The sequence below is a fragment of the Ceratotherium simum genome, chromosome 16, assembly GCF_057802395.1.
Source record: "Ceratotherium simum simum isolate JZ-2026a chromosome 16, ASM5780239v1, whole genome shotgun sequence".
Lineage (NCBI taxonomy): Eukaryota > Metazoa > Chordata > Mammalia > Perissodactyla > Rhinocerotidae > Ceratotherium > Ceratotherium simum.
The window spans coordinates 56,363,432-56,387,714 of NC_141915.1; the positions used below are offsets into that span (position 1 = coordinate 56,363,432).

General features: G+C 55.3%; 2 protein-coding genes across 9 annotated transcripts in view; one reads left to right on the forward strand and one right to left on the reverse strand.

The window, feature by feature from the left end:
- ITGB4 (integrin subunit beta 4) overlaps nt 1-8,080 on the forward strand; it is a 30,976-nt gene extending 22,896 nt beyond the window's left edge. For 2 of the 7 annotated variants that reach the window (XM_087441608.1, XM_087441607.1), the window contains exons 30-40: nt 93-230; nt 2,372-2,554; nt 2,639-2,770; nt 4,888-5,124; nt 5,687-5,752; nt 5,874-6,023; nt 6,638-6,826; nt 6,912-7,067; nt 7,156-7,320; nt 7,410-7,520; nt 7,629-8,080. In XM_087441608.1, coding sequence (XP_087297734.1) covers nt 93-230; nt 2,372-2,554; nt 2,639-2,770; nt 4,888-5,124; nt 5,687-5,752; nt 5,874-6,023; nt 6,638-6,826; nt 6,912-7,067; nt 7,156-7,320; nt 7,410-7,520; nt 7,629-7,768 — 1,667 coding nt within the window. In that variant the 3' untranslated portion in view covers nt 7,769-8,080. Of the gene's footprint in view, nt 1-92; nt 231-2,371; nt 2,555-2,638; nt 2,771-4,038; nt 4,270-4,887; nt 5,125-5,279; nt 5,439-5,686; nt 5,753-5,873; nt 6,024-6,637; nt 6,827-6,911; nt 7,068-7,155; nt 7,321-7,409; nt 7,521-7,628 lie in introns of all 7 variants that reach the window. The other 5 variants (XM_004432766.3, XM_087441609.1, XM_087441612.1 and 2 more) reach the window with 4 other exon arrangements.
- A 116-nt stretch (nt 8,081-8,196) lies between these two features.
- On the reverse strand, nt 8,197-14,907 carry GALK1 (galactokinase 1). Of its 2 annotated transcripts, XM_087441613.1 has the most exons (8): nt 14,707-14,906; nt 13,570-13,759; nt 13,000-13,119; nt 12,664-12,799; nt 12,358-12,539; nt 8,746-8,896; nt 8,475-8,637; nt 8,197-8,390 (listed from the first exon to the last, which is right to left on the reverse strand). In XM_087441613.1, exons 1-8 carry the CDS (start codon nt 14,869-14,871, stop codon nt 8,319-8,321), a joined length of 1,179 nt encoding a protein of 392 aa, XP_087297739.1. In that variant the 5' UTR covers nt 14,872-14,906; the 3' UTR covers nt 8,197-8,318. The 2 variants fall into 2 exon arrangements, with proteins under 2 accessions (XP_087297739.1, XP_087297740.1); XM_087441614.1 differs by lacking the exon at nt 12,664-12,799 and having other exon boundaries at nt 12,358-12,456; nt 14,707-14,907.
- Between the last annotated feature and the right edge of the window lie 9,376 nt (nt 14,908-24,283).

The following is a 24,283-nucleotide window of genomic DNA, read 5'->3' on the forward strand; positions in this document are numbered from 1 at the left end:
CGTCCCAGTCCTGCCCCACCCCCACCCGTCCTCTCAGAACTCCACCCTCCCTCTGCCACTGACGCTCTCTTCCTGCATACCCCCTCCCCCAGTACCCAGTGAGCCAGGGCGTCTGGCCTTCAACGTTGTCTCCTCCACGGTGACCCAGCTGAGCTGGGCGGAGCCAGCCGAGACCAACGGCGAGATCACGGCCTATGAGGTCTGCTACGGCCTGGTCAACGAGGACAACCGTAAGGACCTGGACCCCTCCTCCTGCCCCCAGGGGAAGGGAGGGGACAAAGAGCAGGAGGGAGGTCACATGTCCCAGGCAGTGGATGAGGCGTCTGTTTGCCTGAGGCATCATTAGGTTTGTGGTCAGGTTTGGGACAGTTGCATTCCAAGGCCAAGCCCAGAAGTTCCCAGGGCAGGTGGGGATGGAAGGCCGGAGATTATATATGTAGTGTGGGGTCACAGGTCCAGGCGTGCCTTCCCAAAATGGCTCATTTTCACATGGTTCTCTTAGGGCCAGAGTACGGTTGCCAGATTTAGCAAATAAACACAGAGCTCACCCTGAATTTCAGATAAAATTTTGTGTGTGTGAGGAGACTAGCCCTGAGCTAACATCCGATGCCAATCCCCCTCTTTTTGCTGAGGAAGATTGGCCCTGGGCTAACATCTGTGTCGATCTTCCTCTACTTTATACGGGACGCCACCACAGCATGGCTTGACCAGCCGTGCGCCCGTGCGCACCCGGGATCCAAACCTGTGAACCCCGGGCCACTGAAGCGGAGCGTGTGAACTTACCGCTATGCCACCAGGCCGGCCCTGGGATAAACATTTTTTTTTAGTACATTCCATGCAATATTTTATCTGGCAGCCCTAGGCCAGAGCACCTGGCAGAACTGTTATTTCTTCCCAGTCCTAGAAGGGAGGGAAGGATGGGCGACCCCTGCCAACTGTTGAGATGAAAGTGTTCGAGGGAAATCGGGCCCACCTCTCACCTGGTGTAGGGACCTTCTCCTCGAGCCCTCACCTCTGCTTGGTCAGTCCCAGGGCTAGGGAGCTCACCACCTGCATATGATCCGTGGACCCTAAAGTAGGTCGGGCTCAGCAAACCCAGGGTGGCCCAGCAGGGCAGAGGGCAGCGGGGTTGCTCTGGGCGTCAGGCTCGTTGCTCTTCATTAGCCAGGCTGACCAAGCACAAGCTTCTCAGCAGCTGCATCATGTCCTTGGCTTATTCTGAGTTTAAACACCTAGTCCACCCACGGACCTCTGTCAGGAAGTCTCCTCCGACCCTGCCTTTAATCCCAGGAGTTACATGTATCCAACGAAAGTTCATTCCTGATGGCTTCAGCTCATGGCTTCAGCCTGCTGAGGCCTCAGCTGTGTCATGGAATGTGCCGGGCAGCCCTCCCTGCCCAAGGGCATCAGCACTTTGGTGTGCGCCCTCTTCCCTTCTCCCATGAGCTGAAAGAGATGTAAGGGGTGGGCCACGGGAAGCCCCCACCTCAGCAGTTAGAGATTTCCCCTGGGCTGACAGGCCTCCATCAACAAATTCTTCTGAGCACAGTTATTTGCTGGGGGTGGACATCAAGCTTATCAGGTGTCATTTTCCAGAACCCCCCTTTGGACTTTTGGAAACTGGGACATTTTCTGGTCTCCCAGAAGTCTTCCAATGTGGCGGGCCCCATCTCGTCATATCTGGGCCTCAGCGCCATAACTTGCTCAAAGCAGCTGAGCAATCTCTTCCTCCTTTCTACCAGAGCTGCGTGTCCACCCTCTAGGTGTGAGTGGAGGAGAGCTGTGTGGCCTCTGCTCTCTGCTTGCATGACCCCCGGCGGCCCTCTTGCATAACATCCACTCCACTCTGACACCCTTAGCTCTCACAAGCTGCAGCCTCTCCTGAGTGCAGCTTCCCTGAGCCTGCCTCTCTCCTCCCATCCTAGCCCATGTGACCACAGGGCAGCCACGGTTGGTGTTCGCATGTCTCCACCTTTGCTTTCTCAACAGAGCTTTTGGGGTTTGGTTGTAGACAGTGGGGCACAGGTGACGTGAGTGCCCTCACCTCTGGAGCGAGCCTCATGCAGAGGCACGTTGGACACAGGACCGTTTACCAATCAGTAGACGTGACAGTGGGGCCAACTTGAGTCTAGTCCTGGCTCTGGCACTTAACTTAGCGATGAGCCCCTTGGTGACACTTCTCTCAACCAGTCACGCCCAGGTTCTCAGGGCTTGGCAGCTGCTGGAGTTCAAAAGTGCTCGCTCCCTGCCTTGTTCCCTGAACCCCCTGGGTACCCTTCAGGGGCTGTGCGACAGTCCTGCTGCGTCAGAGGCAGGGCCGGGACCAGGTCGGAACCTGGATGACCCCTCTGAAGTGCTCTCCCTGCCCCAGGACCCATCGGGCCCATGAAGAAGGTGCTGGTGGACAGCCCCAAGAAGCGGACGCTGCTCATTGAGAACCTGCGGGAGTCCCAGCCGTACCGCTACACGGTGAAGGCGCGCAACGGGGCAGGCTGGGGGCCCGAGCGGGAGGCCATCATCAACCTGGCCACCCAGCCCAAGCGGCCCATGTCCAGTGAGTGGTGGGTGGGGAGGCACGGCAGACGGGAACACAGGGATCTGAGGCTGGGGTCCCGGCTCACACCTCCCACCCCCGCAGTCCCCATCATCCCAGACATCCCCATCGTGGATGCCCAGAGTGGGGAAGACTATGAAAGCTTCCTCATGTACAGCGATGATGTCCTGCGCTCCCCGGCTGGCAGCCAGAGGCCCAGCGTCTCCGACGACACTGGTGAGTGGGCCTGAATCCCCGAGAGGAAAGTCAGGGTACTGCATAGGGAGTGGGGCTGTCACTGGTGTCCAGGGAGGGCAAAGGAGCCAGTGACCACTGGGCATGGAGGTCAAGACTAGAAGTCCCCTCTCAGCCCCAGACAAATATCTGTGGAGACTACAGTTTAGCAGGCACCGTACTGGCACTGGGTACAGAAGGGACAAAACTGACGTGGCCCACATGCGACCACGTGCACATCTGTGTATGAAGGCAGGCAGGCAGACAGATGCGTGCTTGGGGCAGATGCTCATGGGCTCATGCACGTTGGGGCCACGTGGAAACACAGCTTTGCGACTGGAAGGCTCACCAGCCTTGCCATAGAGTCAGGACACTTGGGCTGTCCCCTGGGGACAGGGCTATGTGGGAGGAGGCCGGCATGGCCCAGGAGTCCCAGAGCAGCCACCTGGCTAGGGTCCACAAGGCAGTCTCTCTCTGCCACTGGCCCCGTTCCTCCTCCCTCCTTGATTACCTGCACAATGTGGTGCAAAGAGCCCTCAGCTGGGACTCCTGGCTACTCAGTTTTAGCTCTGGCCCCACTGTGGGAATGCAGATGAATTGCTTACCCTATCTGTGCCTCAGTTTTCTGATCTGTAAAATGGGATGCCAATCACACAATGCCATGAGTGAAAATCCTCCAGGGCACTTTTGTCATTTGTATTTTCTTCCATCCTTGCCTATGCCAGAGCCCCCCTGGCACCTGCCCCCACTGGGCTGAACTTGGGCTTAAGGAACCCAAGCCCAAGGGTCTTGAGGGTTTTGAGGGTCTGAGGTAAAGAGCAGCTGGTTTGAATCAGGTATCCCAGCTACACCACCTGTGAAGCACTGTGGCTTCTGGAACTGTCCGTGGGAGGTAGGCAGGGGAGAGAATACTGTCTCCATAATACAGACGCGAAACTGAGGCAAAGAGCAGGGAGACCTCAGAGCTGGTGACAGAGCCAGGACTACTCCTGGTCTCCTGGCTGGGCTTGGTCTTTCCTCACCAGCTGGGGCCCAGGCTGCACTCGCGCATCCAGAGGGCTCTTCTGCCGCGCGGGCTGAGGGACTCACCTGTCCCCGTGTTCCCAGTCCCCGTAGCGCACCGCCCCCCCCCCCCACACACACACAGAGCTGGACCCCAGAGCCCGAAGACAGGCTCCCGTCGCGGCGCCACCCGCATCTGCCCCGCCGGGCCCCTCCGCAGCCGCCCGCGCCCGCCGGCGGTGCCAACGCGGCCCTTCGTTGTTCCCAAGGCGGCGGCTGGAAGTTCGAGCCCCTGCTGGGGGAGGAGCTGGACCTGCGGCGCGTCACGTGGCGGCTGCCCCCGGAGCTCATCCCGCGCCTGTCGGCCAGCAGCGGGCGCTCCTCCGACGCCGCCGAGCCGCCCCGCGGGCCCCCAGATGACGGCGCCGACGGGGGCGCGGGGGGCGCAGGCGGGGAGGGCGGCGGCCTGGCCCGCGGCGCCACGCCCGGGCCCCCCGGAGGTGACGGGCCCTGCCCGGCGCACCCTGACCCCGCACTCACCGAGGCTCATTCAGTCGCTGTCTCAGGGCCCCAGCCTGAGCCAGCTGCGGCCGGGCTGCCGGTTAAGGACCCCTGCCCAGTCAGGGGACGTGCAGCTGCGCGGAGGCAGACCCCCAGAGCCAAGGGACCCCCAGGGCAGGCGTTTGGTCTCTCCCCAAAGCAGGCCTGCCACCAGAGCATCCAACCTCAGAAGTCTGTTGTATCCAGGGAGCAGGCCCTGCTATCCAAGGAGACCTCTCAGAGGCCTCAAGAAACAGGAGGGCAGGCATTTGGTCACTCCCCACCGTGGGGCTGACTGCAGGGGCAGTAAGTCTCCCAGCTGGGGTCAACTGTGCTCAGATCGTCCATAGTAGTATCTGACCAGGCCAGACGAGATGAGCTGCATAAGTCTGTGTGGCTCCTTGATTCCTTCAAGGACATTGGGCCTCTGTCCCTGGTGGGCCTAGGGAAGCTGGTTGTATTTATGCCAAGGTCCCCCAGAGGGTAGGTAATCCTGGGATTCCCAGAGCCGCAGCCTGCCCCATGGGGCTCCAGGTCTGGTGCAGGCCTGGCCAAGTGACCCTGCTCTCCCCCTGCAGAGCACCTGGTGAATGGGCGGATGGACTATGCCTTCCCTGGCAGCGCCAACTCCCTACACAGGATGACCGCAGCCAACGCCACCTACGGCACCCACCTGAGCCCACACCTGCCCCACCGCGTGCTGAGCACGTCCTCCACCCTCACGCGGGACTACCACTCTCTGACCCGCACAGAACACTCACACTCGGCCACGCTGCCCAGGGACTACTCCACCCTCACCTCCCTCTCCTCCCACAGTGAGTGCTGCCGCCAGCCCTGCCTCACCCGTTAACCCTTCCTCTCTTCTAGCTCCTGGAGGCTCCGGCTGCTGGCCTGCTGTCCCCCACTGCCCATCCTCCAACACACACACACACACTTCCTGCCCCCTCACTCTTGTTTTGTCCTGCCCTAGGCCTCCCTCCCATCTGGGAAGACGGGAGGAGCAGGCTTCCGCTGTCCTGGGCCCTGGGGTCCCGGAGTCGGGCTCAGATGAAGGGGTTCCCCCATTCCGGGGACTCACAAGACTCTATAATCCTGGCTGGGCGGCCAGCAGCGCCCTCTTGGGGCCCAGGTAGTACAGGGGTGGCCATCCTGTGTCTCCACAGCTGTCCTGCTCCATCTGTCATCCATCTGCCCATTGCAGCCACTGCCCATGCCCACCGCCTCACCCTCCATTCCATCCACATCAGTGCTGATGCCTAACACAGCCTCTGCCTTTCCAGGGGTGTCGGGCTGGGATTGGGGCAGGAGAGGGGCCAGGCCAGCTGAGGAGTGGTGGGGGGCTGGCAGGCTTATGGTGCTCGCCCTCTCTCGGCACAGGCAGGGCCCATACCCACTCTGAGGACATGCAGGAGGTGCTGGGTGGCCTGGACAGGGTGCTGCAGGGTGAGCAACTGCCTGGCCAGTGGACAGTGTAGACATGACAGCTGAGGGAGGTCAGGGGGTAGAACTAGAACTCTTGCCCAGGGACCCCTGACACATGCTGACTGTGGCCTCCTGTCTCCAGGCTCCCGCTTGGCTGCTGGTGTGCCCAACACACCCACCCGCCTGGTGTTCTCAGCCCTGGGACCCACATCTCTGAAAGTGAGCTGGCAGGAACCACAGTGTGAGCAGGCGCTGCAGGGCTACAGCGTGGAGTACCAGCTGCTGAATGGCGGTGAGGCACGGCTGCTATCGGGCTGTGGGCACGCAGCCTTGCAAGGCCTGGCCCCACGATAGACAGGGGCACCCAGCTGTGTCAAGAATCCACCCAAGTCCCTTGACCACTAATGCCCCCCCCCCAACCAGCCTGAGAGGGGCTCTCACTTCCATGCCCTCACTGCCCTTCATTGCCTCCTCTCTTCTGAGGTCTCATCCATCAACCTGGGCCTCTCCAGGTCATTCCCTCGGCTAGGTTTTGACTAACAAGGCCTCATTGGCCTACGAAGCACCTGGTGAGAGCACCTAGGGTCTCTGCTACCCTATGAGATGGCTTTGTGGGAACTGGGAAGTGGCACTTATCTTCTCTGGCAGACACACTCACAGCAGCATGACCTGGGCCCATAAACAGCCAGAACATAGGTGGGATTTCAGGCTCCACTCATCCCTTGTAGACTGTGTAACCTGAACCACCAACCATACTATACTAGGCTGACCCCAAACCTGTACCCAAACCACAGCTAGTGCTGGGTGGTTGATGACCAGGTCTTGGTGGCAGCCTGGGGAAGGGGTGGGATCAGGCCAGGAGTGGGAATAACGCTGCTCCGCTGTTTGCCCCCTCCCCTACCCCAGGTGAGCTGCATCGACTCAACATCCCCAACCCCAGCCAGACCTCCGTGGTGGTGGAAGACCTTCTGCCCAACCACTCCTACGTGTTCCGCGTGCGGGCCCAGAGCCAGGAAGGCTGGGGCCCAGAGCGCGAGGGTGTCATCACCATTGAGTCACAGGTGCACCCCCAGAGCCCACTCTGCCCCCTGCCAGGTGAGTTGCCTCCCCCACCCCCATGGCTGCCCCCACCATGTTCCCACTCACCTACACACTGACACTCTTCCTCTGCTGCCCCCAGGCTCCACCTTCACTTTAAGCACGCCCAGTGCCCCGGGCCCACTGGTGTTCACTGCCCTGAGCCCAGACTCACTGCAGCTGAGCTGGGAGCGGCCACGCAGGCCCGATGGGGATATCCTTGGCTACCTGGTGACCTGTGAGATGGCCCACGGAGGAGGTGCTGTCCTCCCCAGGGTCAGGGGTGGCCAGGGGAGGAGTGGAGAGGGAGCCACAGGGGCTAAAGTAAAGGCGTCTTCCCTGTCCAGAGCCAGCTACCACGTTCCTGGTGGATGGCGACAGCCCTGAGAGCCGGCTGACTGTGCCAGGCCTCAGCGAGAATGTGCCCTACAAGTTCAAGGTGCAGGCCAAGACCACCCAAGGCTTCGGGCCAGAGCGTGAGGGTATCATCACCATCGAGTCCCAGGATGGAGGTAGGGCGCCTCGCCCCTTCTAACCCCACCTTCTCTGGCCACACCTTCTCCGGGCACCATCCTCTGACTGGCCCATCTGCCCACTCCAGGCCCCTTCCCACAGCTGGGGAGCCACTCCGGGCTCTTCCAGCACCCACTGCCAGGCGAGTACAGCAGTATCACTACCACCCACACCAGCACCATTGAACCCTTCCTGCTGGGTGAGTTGGTGGGCGGGAGCTCCTGGCTCTCCTGGGGGCGCACAGAGCTAACAGAGGAAGAGAGGTAGGGACCCAGGCAGGGTCCTTCAGTGCCTCTTCCCCCTGCAGACGGACTGACCCTGGGCTCCCAGCATTTGGAAGCTGGTGGCTCCCTCACTCGGCATGTGACCCAGGAGTTTGTGAGCCGGACGCTGACCACCAGTGGAACACTCAACACCCAAGTGGACCAACAGTTCTTCCAGACCTGAGCCCCCCACCGCCACCTAGCAGTGTCCTGGAACCTGGGCCCCCTCCCTGCCTCCCCTCCCTGGCGCTGCCTCAGCTACTCCATCCTGGGACCCCTGGCGGCGCAGCCCACCCGCATGCTGACCTCAGGGCCAACGCCTCTGGCCACAGAGTACGGGCCAGTGTCCTCAGAGGCATGAAGGGGGCAGAGGTCCCAGAAGGCCCTTCTAGCAATCCCCTACCCCCTGGGCCCAAGCCCATTTGTAACCAAAGAGCTGGGAGCAGCATGACAAGGACCCAGCTTTGTTCTGCACTTAATACAAGATTTGCTACCACTTGGCTCTGCCCTGTCCATTCTCCTGGGGCCTGCCCAGAGCAGGGGAGCGGTTCTGACACCCACCCTTCTCTGAGGCCCAAGCACACCCACCCCACCTCCAGAGGCACACAGGTATTGTGGTCGGAGACACAAGTTTATTGAGTACCTCAATGCAGAGGGCAGGCACCAGAAGCATGGAGCTTTGTGACTTGCCCCTGGCAGGTCCTGTGCACTGTGTGCTGTCCCAGGGGAGCGCCTCACAAGTGCAGCACCTTGGCACCGTCGGCCGCCTGGGAGAGGTAGAAGGTGGCAGTACCACTGTACTGCTCCTGTGGGAGAGGTGGGTGGGGTCTCAGCGTGGCAGGGCCCCGGGAACCCACTTCTCCCCACCCCAGGCTCTGGCGCTTGCCCACCTGTACATGCTGCATCACTCGGGGAGCGGCAGAGGCCTCCAGCAGGGTCACTGTGCAGCCACCAAAGCCACCACCTGTCATGCGGCTGCCATAAACCCCCGGTGCAGATAGCGCAGCCTCCACCAGTTGGTCTAGCTCCGGACAGCTCACCTCGTAGTCATCCCTGCAGAGAGGATATAGGAGGAGGCGAGGAGGCGGGCCTGGGACTGGCCCCACCCAACCCTGGGGACACCCTGTACCTGGGAGGTGCCAGGCGCCCAAGGGGCCTCACCTGAGTGAGTGATGACTCTCTACCATGAGGCGGCCGAAGGCTCTGTAGTCCCCGCGGTTCAGGGCCGCCGCTGCCTGGGCTGTGCGCCGGATCTCACCCACGACGTGCCGTGCCCGCCGGTAGCCCTCCTTGCTCACCAGTTCTCTGCCAGCTGGAGAGTTAAGGGAGTCAGCAGACCTGCCACCCAGTGCCTCTGGGCCCCTGCAGATGTGGGGGAGGGGGAACCAAGGCTCCAGGGTGGTGGCCCTGGGCGGGGAGGAGGAGGAGAGGGGAGGAGGGAAGCCTCCAACTTGTTCCGTGGAAGCTGTAGGTAGAACCTGGGGTTGGTAACTAAGCTTTCAGAGCCTCCCCTCCTGACTATAAAATGGGCGCAGTGAGGACTGAACGAACTAACACAGGGAGAGCTCCCAGCAGGGCGCCTGGCACACAGTGGGTGCTCAGTAAACAGCAGTTTAAACCCCAGACTTTTGGTGCTTCCAAGGTGAGTGGGACACAATGCTGCCTTCAACAGGCCATGATAGGGGCCGGCCAGGTGGTGTAAGGGGTTAAGTGCGCGCACTCCCCTGCAGCGGCGGCTCCGGGGTCCGCCAGTTCGATCCCGGGTGCGCACCGACGCACCGCTCATTAAGCCATGCTGTGGCAGCGTCCCATATAAAGTAGAGGAAGATGGCCACGGATGTTAGCCCAGGGCCAATCTTCCTCAGCAAAAAAGAGGAGGATTGGCATTGGATGTTAGCTCAGGGCTGGTCTTCCTCACACAAAAAAAAAAGAGGCCACGATAGGGGCTGGCCTGTGGCATAGCGGTTAAGTGCGCACACTCCACTGCTGGCGGCCCTGGGTTCAGATCACAAGCATGCACCGACGCACCACTAATCAAGCCATGCTGTGGCGGCGTCCCATATAAAGTGGAGGAAGATGGGCACGGAGTTAGGCCAGGGCCAGTCTTCCTCACAAAAAAAAAAAAAAAGGAGGCCATGATAGAGCAGGAGAGAAATCCTGCTGATGTTTATGCTGGAGCAACAACGGAGACTCCAAGGGCTGGCGCTCCAGTGTTGGGAAGGGAAGAGCCCAGATGAAGATCAGGAGGCAGGGCACAGGGCACACCAGGGGACCAGCACGCTGGCGGGGAGAGCAAGCCGAGTCAATAATGGCAGCCCAGAGCTGCAGGGGACTTTGCTTAGTTCCGTGTGCCACAGAGGTTTTGGAGCAGGGGAGGGACAGAGCTGAGCTCTAGGAGACAAAAGTAATTGCCGTGCGCAGTGGGCAGAGGGTCCAGGCAGGGAGAAGCGGGTGCCAGGAGCTCAGCCGGAAGCTGTTATGTAGTCAGAGACCAACGAGGGGCCTGATCGAGGGAGGAAGGAAAGGAGGGGACAGAGGTCAGAGGCGAGTGGGAGGGGGGACAGTGAGGACTCAGAGGTGACTCTGAAGTTTCAAACAGGAGTGACAAGGGTGAGATGAAATAAGAGACAGGAGGAAGTCAGGAGGAGAAGCCTGTGGGGGAGGAAGGATGGTGAGTTCCATTGTGGGTCAGGTGAAGGTTCCAGAACCCCAGGTAGAAACGGGGGGCTGCAGCCAGGAGAGCAAGGGGCTCCGATCTGAGTCCTTAGTGGAGCAGTGGTGGCTGGTGGTGTGCACTGAGAACAAAGCCTGGGGCAGGCTGGGGCAGAGAAACAGAAGGACTGTAAATAAGCAGATCCAGCCACTGAGGGGTAGGGGAGCGCGATCCACAGGTTTATGTGGGGACCCTGGGAAAGTCGTTACGGCAGGTGGCATGGGAGGGGGTCAGGCAGATTCTCAGGATTAAGAAGTGAGTGGAGATGAGAAAATGGGGGTGATGAACATTAGGTACTTTTCCAAGAAGATTGGCAGGGGAAGGAGAATCCATTTTAGGAGGAAAGAAAACCGTGTTTCAAAGCAGAAGGGGAGGAGCCAGGCAAAGGGCAGGAAGTAGGGAAGGTGTGAGAGACTGGGTGGGGGCTGCTGGGGAGGACTCTGGGGAAGGCAGAGGGGAGCACTGTTTCTGAGGTAGAGGGAGACCCCCAGGAGTGGTATGGAAGGGCTGCAGTGGAGAGGAGGGATGGCCAAAGTGTTCAAGTGTGAAAACCTCAGCCAAGGTCACCTGCACAGAGCAGGCGGAGCAGGTCTGAACACGACAGTTCCCCAAGGAGGACACGATGGTCCCTTGGGGTTGGCTAGCATCCCTGAAATGGGCACACCTACACTGCCAGGGAGGGCGCAACCCCCAGCACCAGCAGCATGGGCCCATGGTTCAGCATGTGGGCTGTGGAGCTAATCTGCCTGATTCAAGTCTCAGCACTGTCACTTACTGTAGATTCTCCATCAGAAAAAATGAGAATAATGGTATCTGCTCTACACAGTTGTGAGAGAATTAAATGAGTTAATATTTATATGACCTTCAAACTATTAAATAGACTAACTTCCTGGCCATGTGTATAGGAACCTTAAAAATACCTGTATCTTTGGACCCTGTAGTCTTACTCATAACAATTTTTTTGTGTGTGTGTGTGAGGAAGATCAGCCCTGAGCTAACATCCATGCTAATCCTCCCCGTTTTGCTGAGGAAGACCGGCTCTGAGCTAACATCTATTGCCAATCCTCCTCCTTTTTTTTTCCCCCCCAAAGCCCCAGTAGGTAGTTGTATATCATAGTTGCACATCCTTCTAGTTGCTGTATGTGGGACGCAGCCTCAGCATGGCTGGAGAAGCGGTGTGTCGGTGCGCACCCGGGATCCGAACCCGGGCCGCCAGTAGCAGAGCGCATGCACTTAACTGCTAAGCCACGGGGCCAGCCCCTACTCATAAGAATTTAATCCTAAGAAAATAATAAGAGAATGCAGAGAAAGACATATATATAAATATACTCATCACAGTGTTAGGTATGAGTCTCAGAAAATGGTTAGGTAAGTTATGGTGCACCTGTATGCTGAAATACATATTATGTAGCTTTAAAAAGCCATGTTGGAACTGGCCCCGTGGCAGAGTGGTTAAGTTCAGCACGTTCCACTTGGGCAGTCCTGGTTCACAGGTTCAAATCCTGGGCATGGACCTACACCACTCGTCAGCCACACTGTGGAGGCGACCCACATATAAAAAATAGAGGAAGATTGGCACAGATGTTAGCTCACGGCTGATCTTCTTCAAGAAAAAAAACAAAAAAGCCATGTTGATGATGGGCCTTTCATGGCATAGGAAACGGTTCTGAGATAATGTTAAGGAAAAAAAAATGGGCAAGAGACAATATTGCATATACTCAACTTTGAAAATATAGATGTAGAAAAATGCTAGAAGGAAATATGCTAAATTACTAATGGTGACTATCTCTGGGTAGAGGCCTTATAGCTTATTGTTTTCTTTTTTGTACTTTTCTACATTTTCCACAGGGGAAACGTAATTCTCATATTACAAAAAACAATATTGAGATTTCAAGCAGCCCTACTGAGTTTGGAGCCCCAGGTTAGCAGTGTTAGGGGGAATGGGCAGAGGCCTGGAGATGAGGGAGTGTTCAGCAGGGTCAAGGCCACGTCGAGGGTCTGGCAGCCCCCGTAGGGTGCCCAGCCATATCCAGGACAGAGCGCACCCAGCCCGCTCTCACCCTCCAGCTCCTCCAGCTGCACCTCCCGAAGGCTCTCCTTGCCCAGTGCCCGGGCCACTTCCTCACACTGGCGCCGCCGCAGGGGGTACTCGCTGGAGCCTAGTGAGTGGCGGACATTGGAGTTGGTGATGAGCACGGCCAGCTTGGGGTCTGACAGCGGCACCAGGCTTGTCTCCAGGGACCTGGGATGGAGTTGGAGTGAGGAGATGGCAAGGCCACGTGTCTGCTTGCCAGGCAAGGCAGTGGGCAAGCTCCACCCAGAAGTTCCTGATTATGAGGTGGGAGGGTACAAGGGGAGCCCCTGACCTGCAGTCAATGAGCAGCGCGTGGCCCTTCTGCCCCAGCAGTGCGATGAGCTGGTCCATGATGCCACAGGGCACCCCTGCGAAGCTGTGCTCGGCCCGCTGACACACCTGGGCCCGGGCAGCTATTGCCCCCGAGTCTGTGGCACAGGGTGAGGTGGGGAGGCTGGGGCCCAGGAGGGGCCACAAGGGGTGGGTGGTTGAGAGCATCGGTAGCTCCAATGACACTCCAGGGAGATTCCTCACGTCCCTCCCAAAGCCACAGTAGGAGAAAAAGCCCTGACTAGAAGGAGACTTCAGGGAAGGAGGGCTGGGTTTGGGGCTGGGGTCTAGGAGGTACCTGGGCAGAGCTGCTGCAGGAAGGTGTACGTGGCTACTTCCAGGGATGCCGAGCTGGACAGCCCACCCCCCAGAGGCACTGAGCTGACCACCACCGCACTGAAGCCAGGGAGGGGGGCAGCTGGAGGAGAAAGAATGAGTGATGGTGAGATGGTTCATCTGGCAGGATCGGCACAGGAAGGGCATATATTTTGGTATGAAGGGAGGCAAATGCCTGGCAGCTGCTTCCAGGGATGTGTCTCAATTGTTAGAGGCCACCAACCTGCGGGGCCAAGAGGCCCACTGCCCTCCATCCCCCTACCCTGGGGTTCCTGGGACACAGTCTTCCTAGGGCTCTGGAGGCCAAAGGCTAGGGTTTGAGTCCTGGCTCCTTCAATCATGAAATAGACAACCCACGGCAAGTTCTGGAACCTCTCAAGGCATCAGTCTCCTCATCTGTACTACTCTTTCCTCATCATGCTCTTCTCTGCAAGCCTACCCCACAATGGATTGGATGAGCTAATGAGCTTTGTGGCTGACAGGTGGCACTCCTGGGACCAGCATGAACTTGACCCAGACCTGGGCCCCATACCTGGGTAGTGCTGAATCACTCCCTTGACATAGTTGGCCCAGCGGGGGGTCCCAGGCTCCAGCGACCGCTGGGCTGTGGGCAGTGGAAACTGCAGCCGCCGGGGCTCATCGGCGTCCTCAGAGGTGGTGAGGAGGGAGACAAGCCCATCCGCCCGGGGGCTGCCTACCAGCACAGTCACAAGCTCCAGTGCCTGGCAGGAGAGACAAGGAATATGCAAGGCTTCTGCCTGCTGATGGATGCATGAGGCACCTCCAATACTAAGGTTCTGAAGGATGAGGGGCCTTGGACAGACAGGGAGGTGACCTTCAGGCTCAACATGCAGTGAATGGGGAATGTCTTAGTGAAGAGCCTGAGTGCTGAGGGGGCCCTGGCGGCTTGGGCCCTGCCTCCTGGTCTTCAGGGGCAGTGGAACCAGTGCAGCTGGAATGCAGACCTGGACTCTGCCCTGAGCATAGGCTCCCAGCTGTGGGGCAAAGGGGATAGAGAGCTCAAAAAGAAAACAGGATCAGAGGAACTCCATCTAATGCCTTCCCATTTTGGGGTGGCCTCAGGTGCACTGTACTCACTCACTTGCCAAGCTGCACAGTGGGGTCGAAAGAGCCCCAGGCTGAAGCTGCGAGGCCTGACGCTAGTCACAGCCCTACCAAGGAACAGCTGTGAGACCTTGAGCAGATCACTAGCCCTCTCTGGGCCTCAGTTTCCGCCTCTGTAAATTGAGCAGACTGGGCCGGGAGGCTTAGGTCTAGTTCCCCCCATCTGCGATAACCCCATGGAGCCCAGAGCCCAAAGGGACCCCTTCCGCATGCTACGGGGGGGCCCACATTTTGAGGTGGTTCCCAGGTTGACGGCAGGATCAGCAGTCCAGAGGGCGGGCTGGAGCGAAGTGGCGTCGGTACACCCCTCTCCCAGCCTACTTCCTAGCGGATTCCCGGCCTCCTCCCTTCCAACGTGGGAAATGCTCGATCCCAGGGTCTCTCCCACGTGCTCCCCCAAACTTAGCGGGGGCTCAAGTTCGGTGCGGCTCGCCCAACAGGCCACGCAGGGAGAAGGTACCTCCCCGCGCCCCTACGGCCCGCCCTTCCGGCGGGGCAGCCCAGGTCGCAGGAGAGGTTTGGGGCTCCCCGCCCAGCCCCTCACCATGGGCAGCACCAGGCCCTGGTTGTAGTCCGTGTGCTCCCCGATGAGGTTGACGCGGCCTGGCGCCGACACGGCCAGCTCGGGCTCTGCCCCGAACTCCTCCCGGAAGGCTCTCCGGGCCTCGGCCAGCAGCTCCTCGGCCTGCGGCTGTCTCGCAGCGGCCATAACTCTCGCCCTGCAGCTCGATCCGACGCAGCCCCGTCGGCGCGGGATGCTCGGGGCGGGGCCGCGCAGCGGGTGGTGCGCATTCCTGCACGCGCCGCCCCCACCCCCGGGCCGCGCCTCTCCCCGCCCCGCCGAGCGGGCCCCGCCGAGCGGGCCCCGCCTCGCTCGCAACCCGGGTGCCGATCCACCTGCTGGGTGCGCGGAGCTCGAGTCTCTCCTGACGCTCCCACCCCAGGCAGGCGGCGGTCTTCGGGAAAGACCGCTGGGGGCCCACTCGAGTGGTTATGGCCCTGAGTGGTATTGGCTGGACTGGGAGGTCTGAGCTGCCCTTCCCTGGCCCTGGTGGCCCTCTCTGTGCACACACCCACCCACCAAGCCACCCACCGATAGAGCTGGCATCTAACAGACCTGAGTTTCCCAAAGGGATCCCCTAGGTCCAAGAGTCCTGTATCTGTGCGAGATCACCAGCCCCTGATCATGGGTCTCTAAGAGGGTGGCCTGGCACTCAGTGTAAATAGCCATAAGAAAGCCAAGTTTGGTGGTGACCAGGGAGTTGCTTTCTACAGGCTCCTTTCCTAGGGTGAACCTGCTGCCACAATTCCTAGCAATGGAGACCTGAAGGAGGGGGCAATGGACAGCAGTGGGCCCAGCCCCTCCTGGAAGGACCTATCACAGCTGCCAAGGTAGGTTGGGCTGTTGGCCCCAGCAGGGCCTTCCTCAGCGTGGAGCCTTGGTCCCAGAGGCATGGCCTCATGCTCGGAGTCTGACACTTGCCACCTCCTCTCTCACAGCCTTCATCCTAAACCTTCAAGCTGGTCTCAGCCCTTGCCTGGACGCCTGTCCGCAGCTGCCCATCCTACATGAAACTTTGGAGCAGAAATGCTGAAATGTAAGCAGCCTGTCTGAGATTAGGCCGGGGGCTTTGTGGAGAGTTGTGGCCAGGGATGTAGCTTGGGGTCTGCTCAGGGGTTTGCCCAAAGAGTGGAGAACTGCATTCAAAAGGCAGCTCTGGGGCCGGCCCGGTGGCTTAGCGGTTGAGTGCATGCGCTCCGCTGCTGGCGGCCCGGGTTCGGATCCCGGGCGTGCACCGACGCACCGCTTCTCCGGCCATGCTGAGGCCGCGTCCCACATACAGCAACTAGAAGGATGTGCAGCTATGACATACAACTATCTGCTGGGGCTTTGGGGGAAAAAAATAAATAAATAAAATCTTTAAAAACAAAAAAACAAAAGAACAAAAGGCAGCTCTGAAACTCCTAGAGATAAACATAGGAGTAAATCTTTATGACCTTGGCTTAGGCAGTAGTTTTTTAAGATATGACACCAAAAGCACAAGCGACAAAAAAATTGATAAATTATACTTTATCAAAATAAAATACTTTTGTACCTCAAAGGACACCATCAAGAAAGTGAAAAGATGACCCATAGAATGGGAAAAAATATTTGCAAATCATATATTTAAGGGACTTATATCAAGAATATGTAAAGAATTGTTACAATGCAACAGTAAAAAAGACTAATAACGCAATTTAAAAGTGGGAAAAATATTTGAACAGACATTTCCCTAGAGAAGATAAACAAATGGCCATTAACCACGTGAAAAGATGCTCAACATCATTAGTCATTAGAGGAATGCAAATCAAAACTGCAATGAGATACTACTTCACACCCACTAGGATGGCTAAAATAAAAAAGACAGACAATGACAAGTGTGAGTGAGGATGTGATGAAATCAGAACCCTCATACACTGCTGGTGGGAATATAAAAACAGTTAACTGAACGCAATTGCACCAAATGCTAAACATAAAGTTATCATATGACCCGACAATTTCACCCCTAAGTATATACTCAAGAGAATTGAAAACATATGTCTATATAAACCAATGTTACTGCAATAAACAAAAAATAAAACACAAAAAAAAAAAAAAAAAAAAAAAAAAAGAAAACATATGTCTACATAAAATCTTGTACATTAATGGTCATAGCAGCACTCTTCACATTAGCCAAAAGGTGGAAACAACCTAAAGGGCAAATGGATAAACAAAATGTGGCATATCCATACCATGAATTTTATTCAGCCATAAAAAGAATGAAGTACTGGGCCGGCCCCGTGGCTTAGCAGTTAAGTGTGCGCGCTCCGCTACTGGCGGCCCGGGTTCGGATCCAGGCACTCACCGCTTGTCCGGCCATGCTAAGGTGGCGTCCCACATACAGCAACTAGAAGGATGTGCAACTATGACATACAACTATCTACTGGGGCTTTGGGGAGAAAAAGGGGGAAAAAAGGAGGAGGATTGGCAATAGATGTTAGCTCAGGGCCAGTCTTCCTCAGCAAAAAAAAAAAAAAAAAAAGAGGAGGATTGGCATGGATGTTAGCTCAGGGCTGATCTTCCTCCCCCCCCCAAAAAAAGAATGAAGTACTGATTCATGCTATAACATGGATGAGCTTTCAAAACATTATGGTAAATGAAGGAAGCCAGTCACAAAAGACCACAAATTGTATGATTCTGTCTATACGAAATGTCCAGAATAGGCAAATCTATAGAGATAGAAGGTAGATTAGTGGTTGCATAGGGCTGAGGGAAATTCAAGAATAGGAAAGTCCTGAGTTTAAGGTAGCTGAGAGTCCTGAGTTCTCTTTATGGTGAGGAAAATGTTCTAAAACTGTGGTGACGGTTGCACATGTCTGTGAATATACTAAAACCATTGAATTCTATACTTTGAATGAGTGAATTGTGTGGTATGTGTAGTATATCTCAATAAAGCTGTTTAAAACAACCATTGGGAATAAATGCAATTCCAAATTTCATCTGATGGCCTGCTCCTTTCTAGTACTCCTCAGTAAAGCATTTTTTGGCATAGGCAAAACAAAACAAGACAAAACAATGAGTGGCCCTAGGAGCCGGCTGAAATAGAATTAAACTGACAAACCATGCCTCCCAAGAAGCACCAGACTGTCCAGGCAGCATTGAGCAAAGCAACCCCTTCTCTACAAATCCTTTACCCACCTCAGCTTTGACGTCCGACAGTCCTGAGCCCAAATCTCTGCCCTTACTATTGTGTGATCTCAGGCAGATGACTCGACCTCTCTGAACCTCAGTTTCTCATCTGTCAAATGGGGCGAGTAATTCCTCTCCAACAGACTATTATAGAGGGAACTGAATGAGGTAATCTTCATCGAGTGCCCAGCCCAGCACCTGGTACTTAGTAAGCACAGAATAAATGTTTGCTATTATTATCAGTCACCCATTAATTCAGCAGACATTGTTGGACCCTCCTGTGTGCAACTGGCCAGATACGAGCCTCAGCTCTCACACTCTGCTCAGGAGGTAGTCACAATCTGGCCCCTCTGACCGAGATAAACACTCTGACAAAGGAGGAAAGAGCTTTCTGAGTAAGAAGAGAGAGGAGGAATCCTGACCACTGGGAAGCCCACATCCTTGTTTTTTATTTTCATTTTGATTGAAAACACATCCATTTGACTGATTTTCCTCATTTGTATTGCTTCAGTTGTTCTTGGAGGACCAGGATTTGATCTAAGGGAATGTGCTCCCGTTTGCTCAAGATGGACTCTGAAACATTGATTTTATTTGGCAGAAGTGTTTACTCTCAGTTTTTGAACCCCATCTGACATGTTACATGAAATTTGTTCAGAAGGAAGTCTGACTAACCTTTGACCCTCCCTCTCATTTCCTGGCTAGATGTCACAGGATTGGGGGGGAGGTGGCATCTTAATGGGGACACTGCAACCCAAGGTCTGTCCTCTGCTCTGCTGGCTGAAAAACTTGTATCAGTACAGCCAGAGCCAACTATCACACAGGACCAAGGTGTTGTGATAGATTTCCCAGTAATATCCATGACAGTGACATACTATCCAGTGGTGGGAATACCACCCATGCCAGCCAAGTGCCCGGTGGCCTAGGCAGGCCTAGAGGTTGCCAAGGCACATTTATTCAGGCCACAGTGAGATCTGGCCCACCACTGAGGACAGGCACTCCAGAGGTGCCTCTTCTCTTCCAGAATCCGTGTCTATCTCTGTGCCCAGTTCTTAGCCCTTGGGCCCTCCCTGCTAGACTCAGTCTTTCTTCACGTGTTGAAGGTTTGTACGCTCCATGCAGCTCTGGCTTCTCCATTACAATCATAGCCTGGTTCCCTGATGAGACTTGGGTCCACATTTCCCAAGCTAATATCTACAGACACAGTCTCTGAAAATGTTTGCTCTCAGCAGATGGCCCAACCTCTCACCCATTCTGGAGGTTCTTTTTGTTGTTGTTCCCAGAAGGTTAACCTATCTCCTGATTTGGGCCCCCCTGCCCTTCTGTAATATTAATGATAACAGCGTCTGTAATATTGATAATACTAATATCGAGCTGGTGGTAAGCATATCAGGGCTGATACACAGCCCATAGGGCAGTACTGGTTGTCTGTTCTGATTGGTCAGTGCCCTTGACTTCTGCTGTCAAATATTTTTAAAGTCACCAGACTTTGCACAGATTATTTCATTAAATCCTTGCAAGCCTATTGGGTAGGTAGTCTTGATTCCCATTTTACAGATGAGGAAAAGAAGCACAGATGCGTTAAGGAACTCATTTGAGTGGGAGACCTGGGCCTTGAACCTGGGTCTGTCTGACTCTGAGCCTGTTCTCTCAGGCACCACCCTCTCCCCAAGAGCTACCTGACCTGCTGCAGCCTCTGCTTGCTAAAGTGTTAAGATCTAAAGCTCACCTCTTAGTGAGGGACAGAAGGGGCAGCTGCTCTCCTAGACCACAGGAGCCCCAGTTCCTTCGTGGAACACACCCAATTTGGAAGCCAGACCAATAACCAAAGCTCTTGGGAACTAGACTGACTCTTTACCTCCATGCCAGGAGCAGATCCAGCCAGCTGTGCTGTGGGGCTGCCAGGGTCATTTGGGTTGGTCAGCAAACATGCCTGGAGTCTCTGCCGAGTGCCAGGCACAACTCCAGATGCAGGCAAGACTCAGGCCCTGCCTTCAAAGCACCAGGAGCTTCTTGCCCCTCCCTGGCCTCAGATGCCCCTGCTAAGAGGGGCCAGCTTCAGGCCTTGTCTCCCACCGTGTCCCTGAAGTTCCTGTCCTCTAGGCTGACGACAACCCTGTCAGTAGCCAGGGAGCAAATCCAGACTCACAAGATGCAGCTGACAGATCAAGGCCACGGCTGTCTCCTTCTGCACCTTGCACTGGGCGCTGCAGCTGGCCCAGGCCTCCAGGCCCCCAAGGGTGGGCAGGAGGACTGAGACTGGCCAAAGGCAGGGTGCTGGGAAGGGAGAGGTCTGCAGGCTGCAGCAGGATCCTCAGGCCGGTGATGCCTGGCCCTTGGACCCAACCCCATCCTATCCCCTCTGCTGACACTCTTGGCTTAGTGCTAGGCAGTAAGGAGCTTATGGGAAAGGTCCTAGGACCCAGTATGTCCAAAAGAGGGGGTGGGAAGGGAGTGGGGATTAATGGAGCCCGGGCACCACCTCCACGGGGACATGTGCAGTCTCTCACACACCCCTCAGTAAAAGGCCATTTGCCCTAAGCCTGCAGCCCACCAGCCTCTCCTTCCCAGAGCCCTTTTTGTCACTGGAACTGGTGGTGTATGAGATGGACTTCTCCCTTTCTGCCTACTCTCCATTCCACTATATATATTCCCAGAACTGCAGGTTCCTGAATGAGAGCTGGCAGCTGCCAGAGATAAGACCCCAGAACCTTGTTGCCCAACTGTGCCCCTCTGCACTCTTTTCCAGTTCACTTATGGCCTTATAGGCCCTCCAGGAACCACAACCTCACTGAAGCCCCCTCCCCTTGCTTCTCTGGTAGGGAGGTGACTGCAGAACCTCCTAGCTTCCTCCATAGGGAAGGGCAGTGGGGTAGGTAGGTGGGGGTGGAATGTTCTCTGCTCTAGGCAGAAAGCTAAGACGTGCTGCTCCTGGGTGTGCCTGACTGATGATTCTGGCCCGTTGGACGGTGGTCATGGTGCGCAGGTGAGGACACCAGGATATGCTGGGGGCATATCACATAGGAGAAGTCCCACAACTCGGCTTGGAATGATAGTGGTGTCTGGGTGGGATCCCTCACTGTGAGGGGCTGCTGGGCAGTCAGCAGGACACCGGGAGCAGGCACCCCCCAGGAAGGAAGACATTTGCCTCTGGCCCCTCCTCACAGCACAGCCTCTCTGTGTATAAACTCAAAGCCAGCCCAGCTGTACTCACCTCATCCCACAGCCTTGCTCATTCCGCAGGACAGCTGACAGAGGGGTCAGAGAGCCAAAAGGCCAGCCACCTGGCCCAAGAGGGCACTTGCAGCCTTCTCCCTGGGAGTGCTGCAAGATTTGGGTTAGTAACCTGGGCAGGGGCCTGGCTCTTCCTTCCATCTTTCCTTCCTCCCTCTAGCTTTGCCCTCAGGAAGGTAGCTGGAAGGCCAGCCATTTGTGCTGAAGTTGCTGGCCAGAAGCCAGGCACAGCTAAATGGAATGGTCCAGACTGATGACATCCCTGAGGAGTGCCCACAGGAATGGTGGCACGTGGGACCACCCATTGGGGTGAGGGAAGGAAGAGGCTGTGGGGGCCCAAGGCAAGGTGCAGCCAGCTCAGCTGTGGCCTTAGGTCAGTGCCTGGGGTGGGGCTGAGGAAGCTGTGATTGACTCGGTGAGGTGACTGTGAAATGCTCCCAACCCAAAGTCTAGGAGGTAGGGGTGGGGAGCAGATGCCCATGGTGGGGGCGCAAGGCTCTCATGCCCAGTGGACCACGCCACCCCCAGTGAGACAACAGCTGAAGGGTGTGGTGAAAACCATGAACCTCACCATTCTGTGGCAGGCTAAGTTGGCCATAGGCCTGGGATTCTGCTCTCTGGCTTTCCGCTATTGCTCCCAAACACAGGCTGGCCCCATCCTGCATAAACTGACGGGCAAGCCTGAGTTTCCTGCTGATTCAATGGCAGACAGCTGGCAGGACTGTGTCCACCCCCTGCTGCCCTACCTGAAGGTGATCCAGAAGGAGCCTACTTTCCAACTGCTGCACAGACCCAGACTCTGACATCCAACCCAGGCAAGAGGTGGTGTTTGCAAGGAGCCAGACAGGGAGAGCCCCAGTGGAGAAACAGTTAGGGAAACCTGAGGAATGAGTGAGGAATGAGCAGACAAGAGTAAATTTCTAATCAACTCAGAGCCTATTTCCCTACACTGAGACATTGCTCAGGGGACAGCAGAGGTCCCTGACTGGGGGCAAAGCAGCAGGGTGGGGAGGTCTGGCTAGAGACATGGGGTGGTCCTTAATGGCCTCTCCCAGGTCTGCTCTCCTTCCCTTTGGCCGATGTGTGATGGGGACACAGTGAATCCTTTGTAGAACAGATCTCAGGAAACAAGCTGGGTTTGAAGTGCTTGACTCCCTAGTTTTCTTTATATACTACCTTATATTTTCTAAACAGGATGTAATTTCTGTGTTTTGTTTCTTAGACTTAAATCATCTGGTCCACATACATATCAGTTCTAGGATGAAACAAATTTTTTTTTTTTGGAGGAAAATTAGCCCTGACCTAACATCCATTGCCAATCCTCTTTTTGCTGAGGAAGATCGGCTCTGGGCTGACACTCGTGCCCATCTTCCTCCACTTTGTATGGGACACCACCACAGCATGGCTTCACAAGTGTGCATCAGACCGCGCCCAGGATCCCAACCTGCAAACCCTGGGCCTCCGAAGCGGAGCACCGAACTTAACCGCTACAGCACCTGGGCCAGCCCGAAGCAGGAATATTTTGAAGACTTAGAAATATGGGCCCTGGGAGTCCACAGACAATTACACTAACTGTGTAAGATAAGAAACAAATGTGGAGGGCAGGCAGTGAGGTCTACCTCACCTAGCCTAGACCTGGCTTCTGGCCAACTTCACAAATACCTGGCCCTTCAGCTGCCTTCTCAAGGGCACTGGCTTGGGTCCAGAACCTCTGGCACTTCAGCCCTCATCTTACCTGGCCCACACTGTCTGCCCTAACTGGGACGGCTGACACTGAAAAGAATAACTATCACTACACACGTTCAACCGGCATAAACTGGCACTGTCCTGAGCAAACTCTGACATATTATCAGCTTTAAAAATAGGAGTCTGTCTCATTACTGAATGCACTCCCCCAACCCCAGCTAAGTCAGAAGACAAGACTTTCTAGACATTTTCCCCAGAGGAAATTTTGTGAAAGAAACAGATGTTACTCAAATGAAGACCATTAACACGATGAGGAAATCTCAACTTTAAAAACTTTATTTGTGTCTCATCCATCAAGGGCACAGGATCCCTTCCTCAGCTCCAACTCTTGCTTTTCTTCTTACAGACTCTGTTCCATCACCTAACCCCAGGTATATCCTGTGTGGGCAACTTCCTAGAACCAAAACATTTTTGCCTTCTGGTTTAAGTGTGCTAAATACAGTGTAGAAGTGCAAGTTGCACTATTTAAGCAGCATATTCCAAGCTACTCAATAATAATCCAAGAACCTTCTATATCAAGATGCAAACGGGAGCAAGTTCAAGTGTCACCCACTTCAGTTATCGGTAACTGAAGCTGACTCATCACAACAGCCAAGGTTCTTTACTTCTGTGTGGAGTACCAGACACTCTAGAGCACAGCACATTCCAATGTCTAGAATTTCAATGTCCTTCAGAAGCACAATGTGAGGAAATTGTCAAAATCATTGTGATTGTTTCAGAGCTGGTTATGATGCACCTCCTAGAAAACAAGTTCATTACGTTGTATTAGTGTTATCTCATAGGGCTCATTAAGTTACCAAGACTCCCAAACCTATTCTAGCTTGCCTCTCTACTTAAGCTCCTTAAAATTTAAAATTAATTCAAACTTATTGGGGGGGGGGGGGAGTATTACACCACAAATGTCTTTCTAAAACTACTAGCTTCAAACATACAGAATGCTTTTGTCTGATGACCGGCGGCTCTTGTGCCCATGTCTTGCTGACAGTCACATACTACGCTTTACCGCTTGGCCACCACTGGTCAAAAAAGCTACTTTCATACTGAAAAGGTAGCTCAGACCAAAAATCAGCTCTATACCAGTGGGCTTTTGTTAAAATAACTTGCTGTATAGACATCTATAAACACACTTCACAAACAGGTACATGCAACAGATCCCAAATCTGCACCCTAGAATTTTAAAAATTACTTTCCATGGCCTAGTGTATCTTGAATAAAAGTATTTTTACTTCTTAACAATGGTGGGGCAGAGAGGAGCACATGAATACTTCATCTTAAGCCCACACTACAAGTATGGCAATCATGGCATTTTTATAGAGCAGAAAACTGCTTACATGCTGTTCTTATAAGTTCCTTTGTCTATCAAACAAAACCCCAAGTAAGCTAAACCCAAACTTTAGAATAGAAAGAACCTAGATAATGGATGTATTAAAGCTTT

Excerpts from the sequence above, each read along its gene's own strand:
- GALK1 (XM_087441613.1), bottom strand. The coding sequence starts at position 14,871 with ATGGCCGCTGCGAGACAGCCGCAGGCCGAGGAGCTGCTGGCCGAGGCC. Across the intron at positions 12,800-12,999 it reads CCTGCAGCAGCTCTGCCCAG|ACTCGGGGGCAATAGCTGCC; the intron begins GTACCTCCTAGA and ends CCTGTGCCACAG. Across the intron at positions 8,897-12,357 it reads GCAGCTGGAGGAGCTGGAGG|CTGGCAGAGAACTGGTGAGC; the intron begins GTGAGAGCGGGC and ends TTAACTCTCCAG.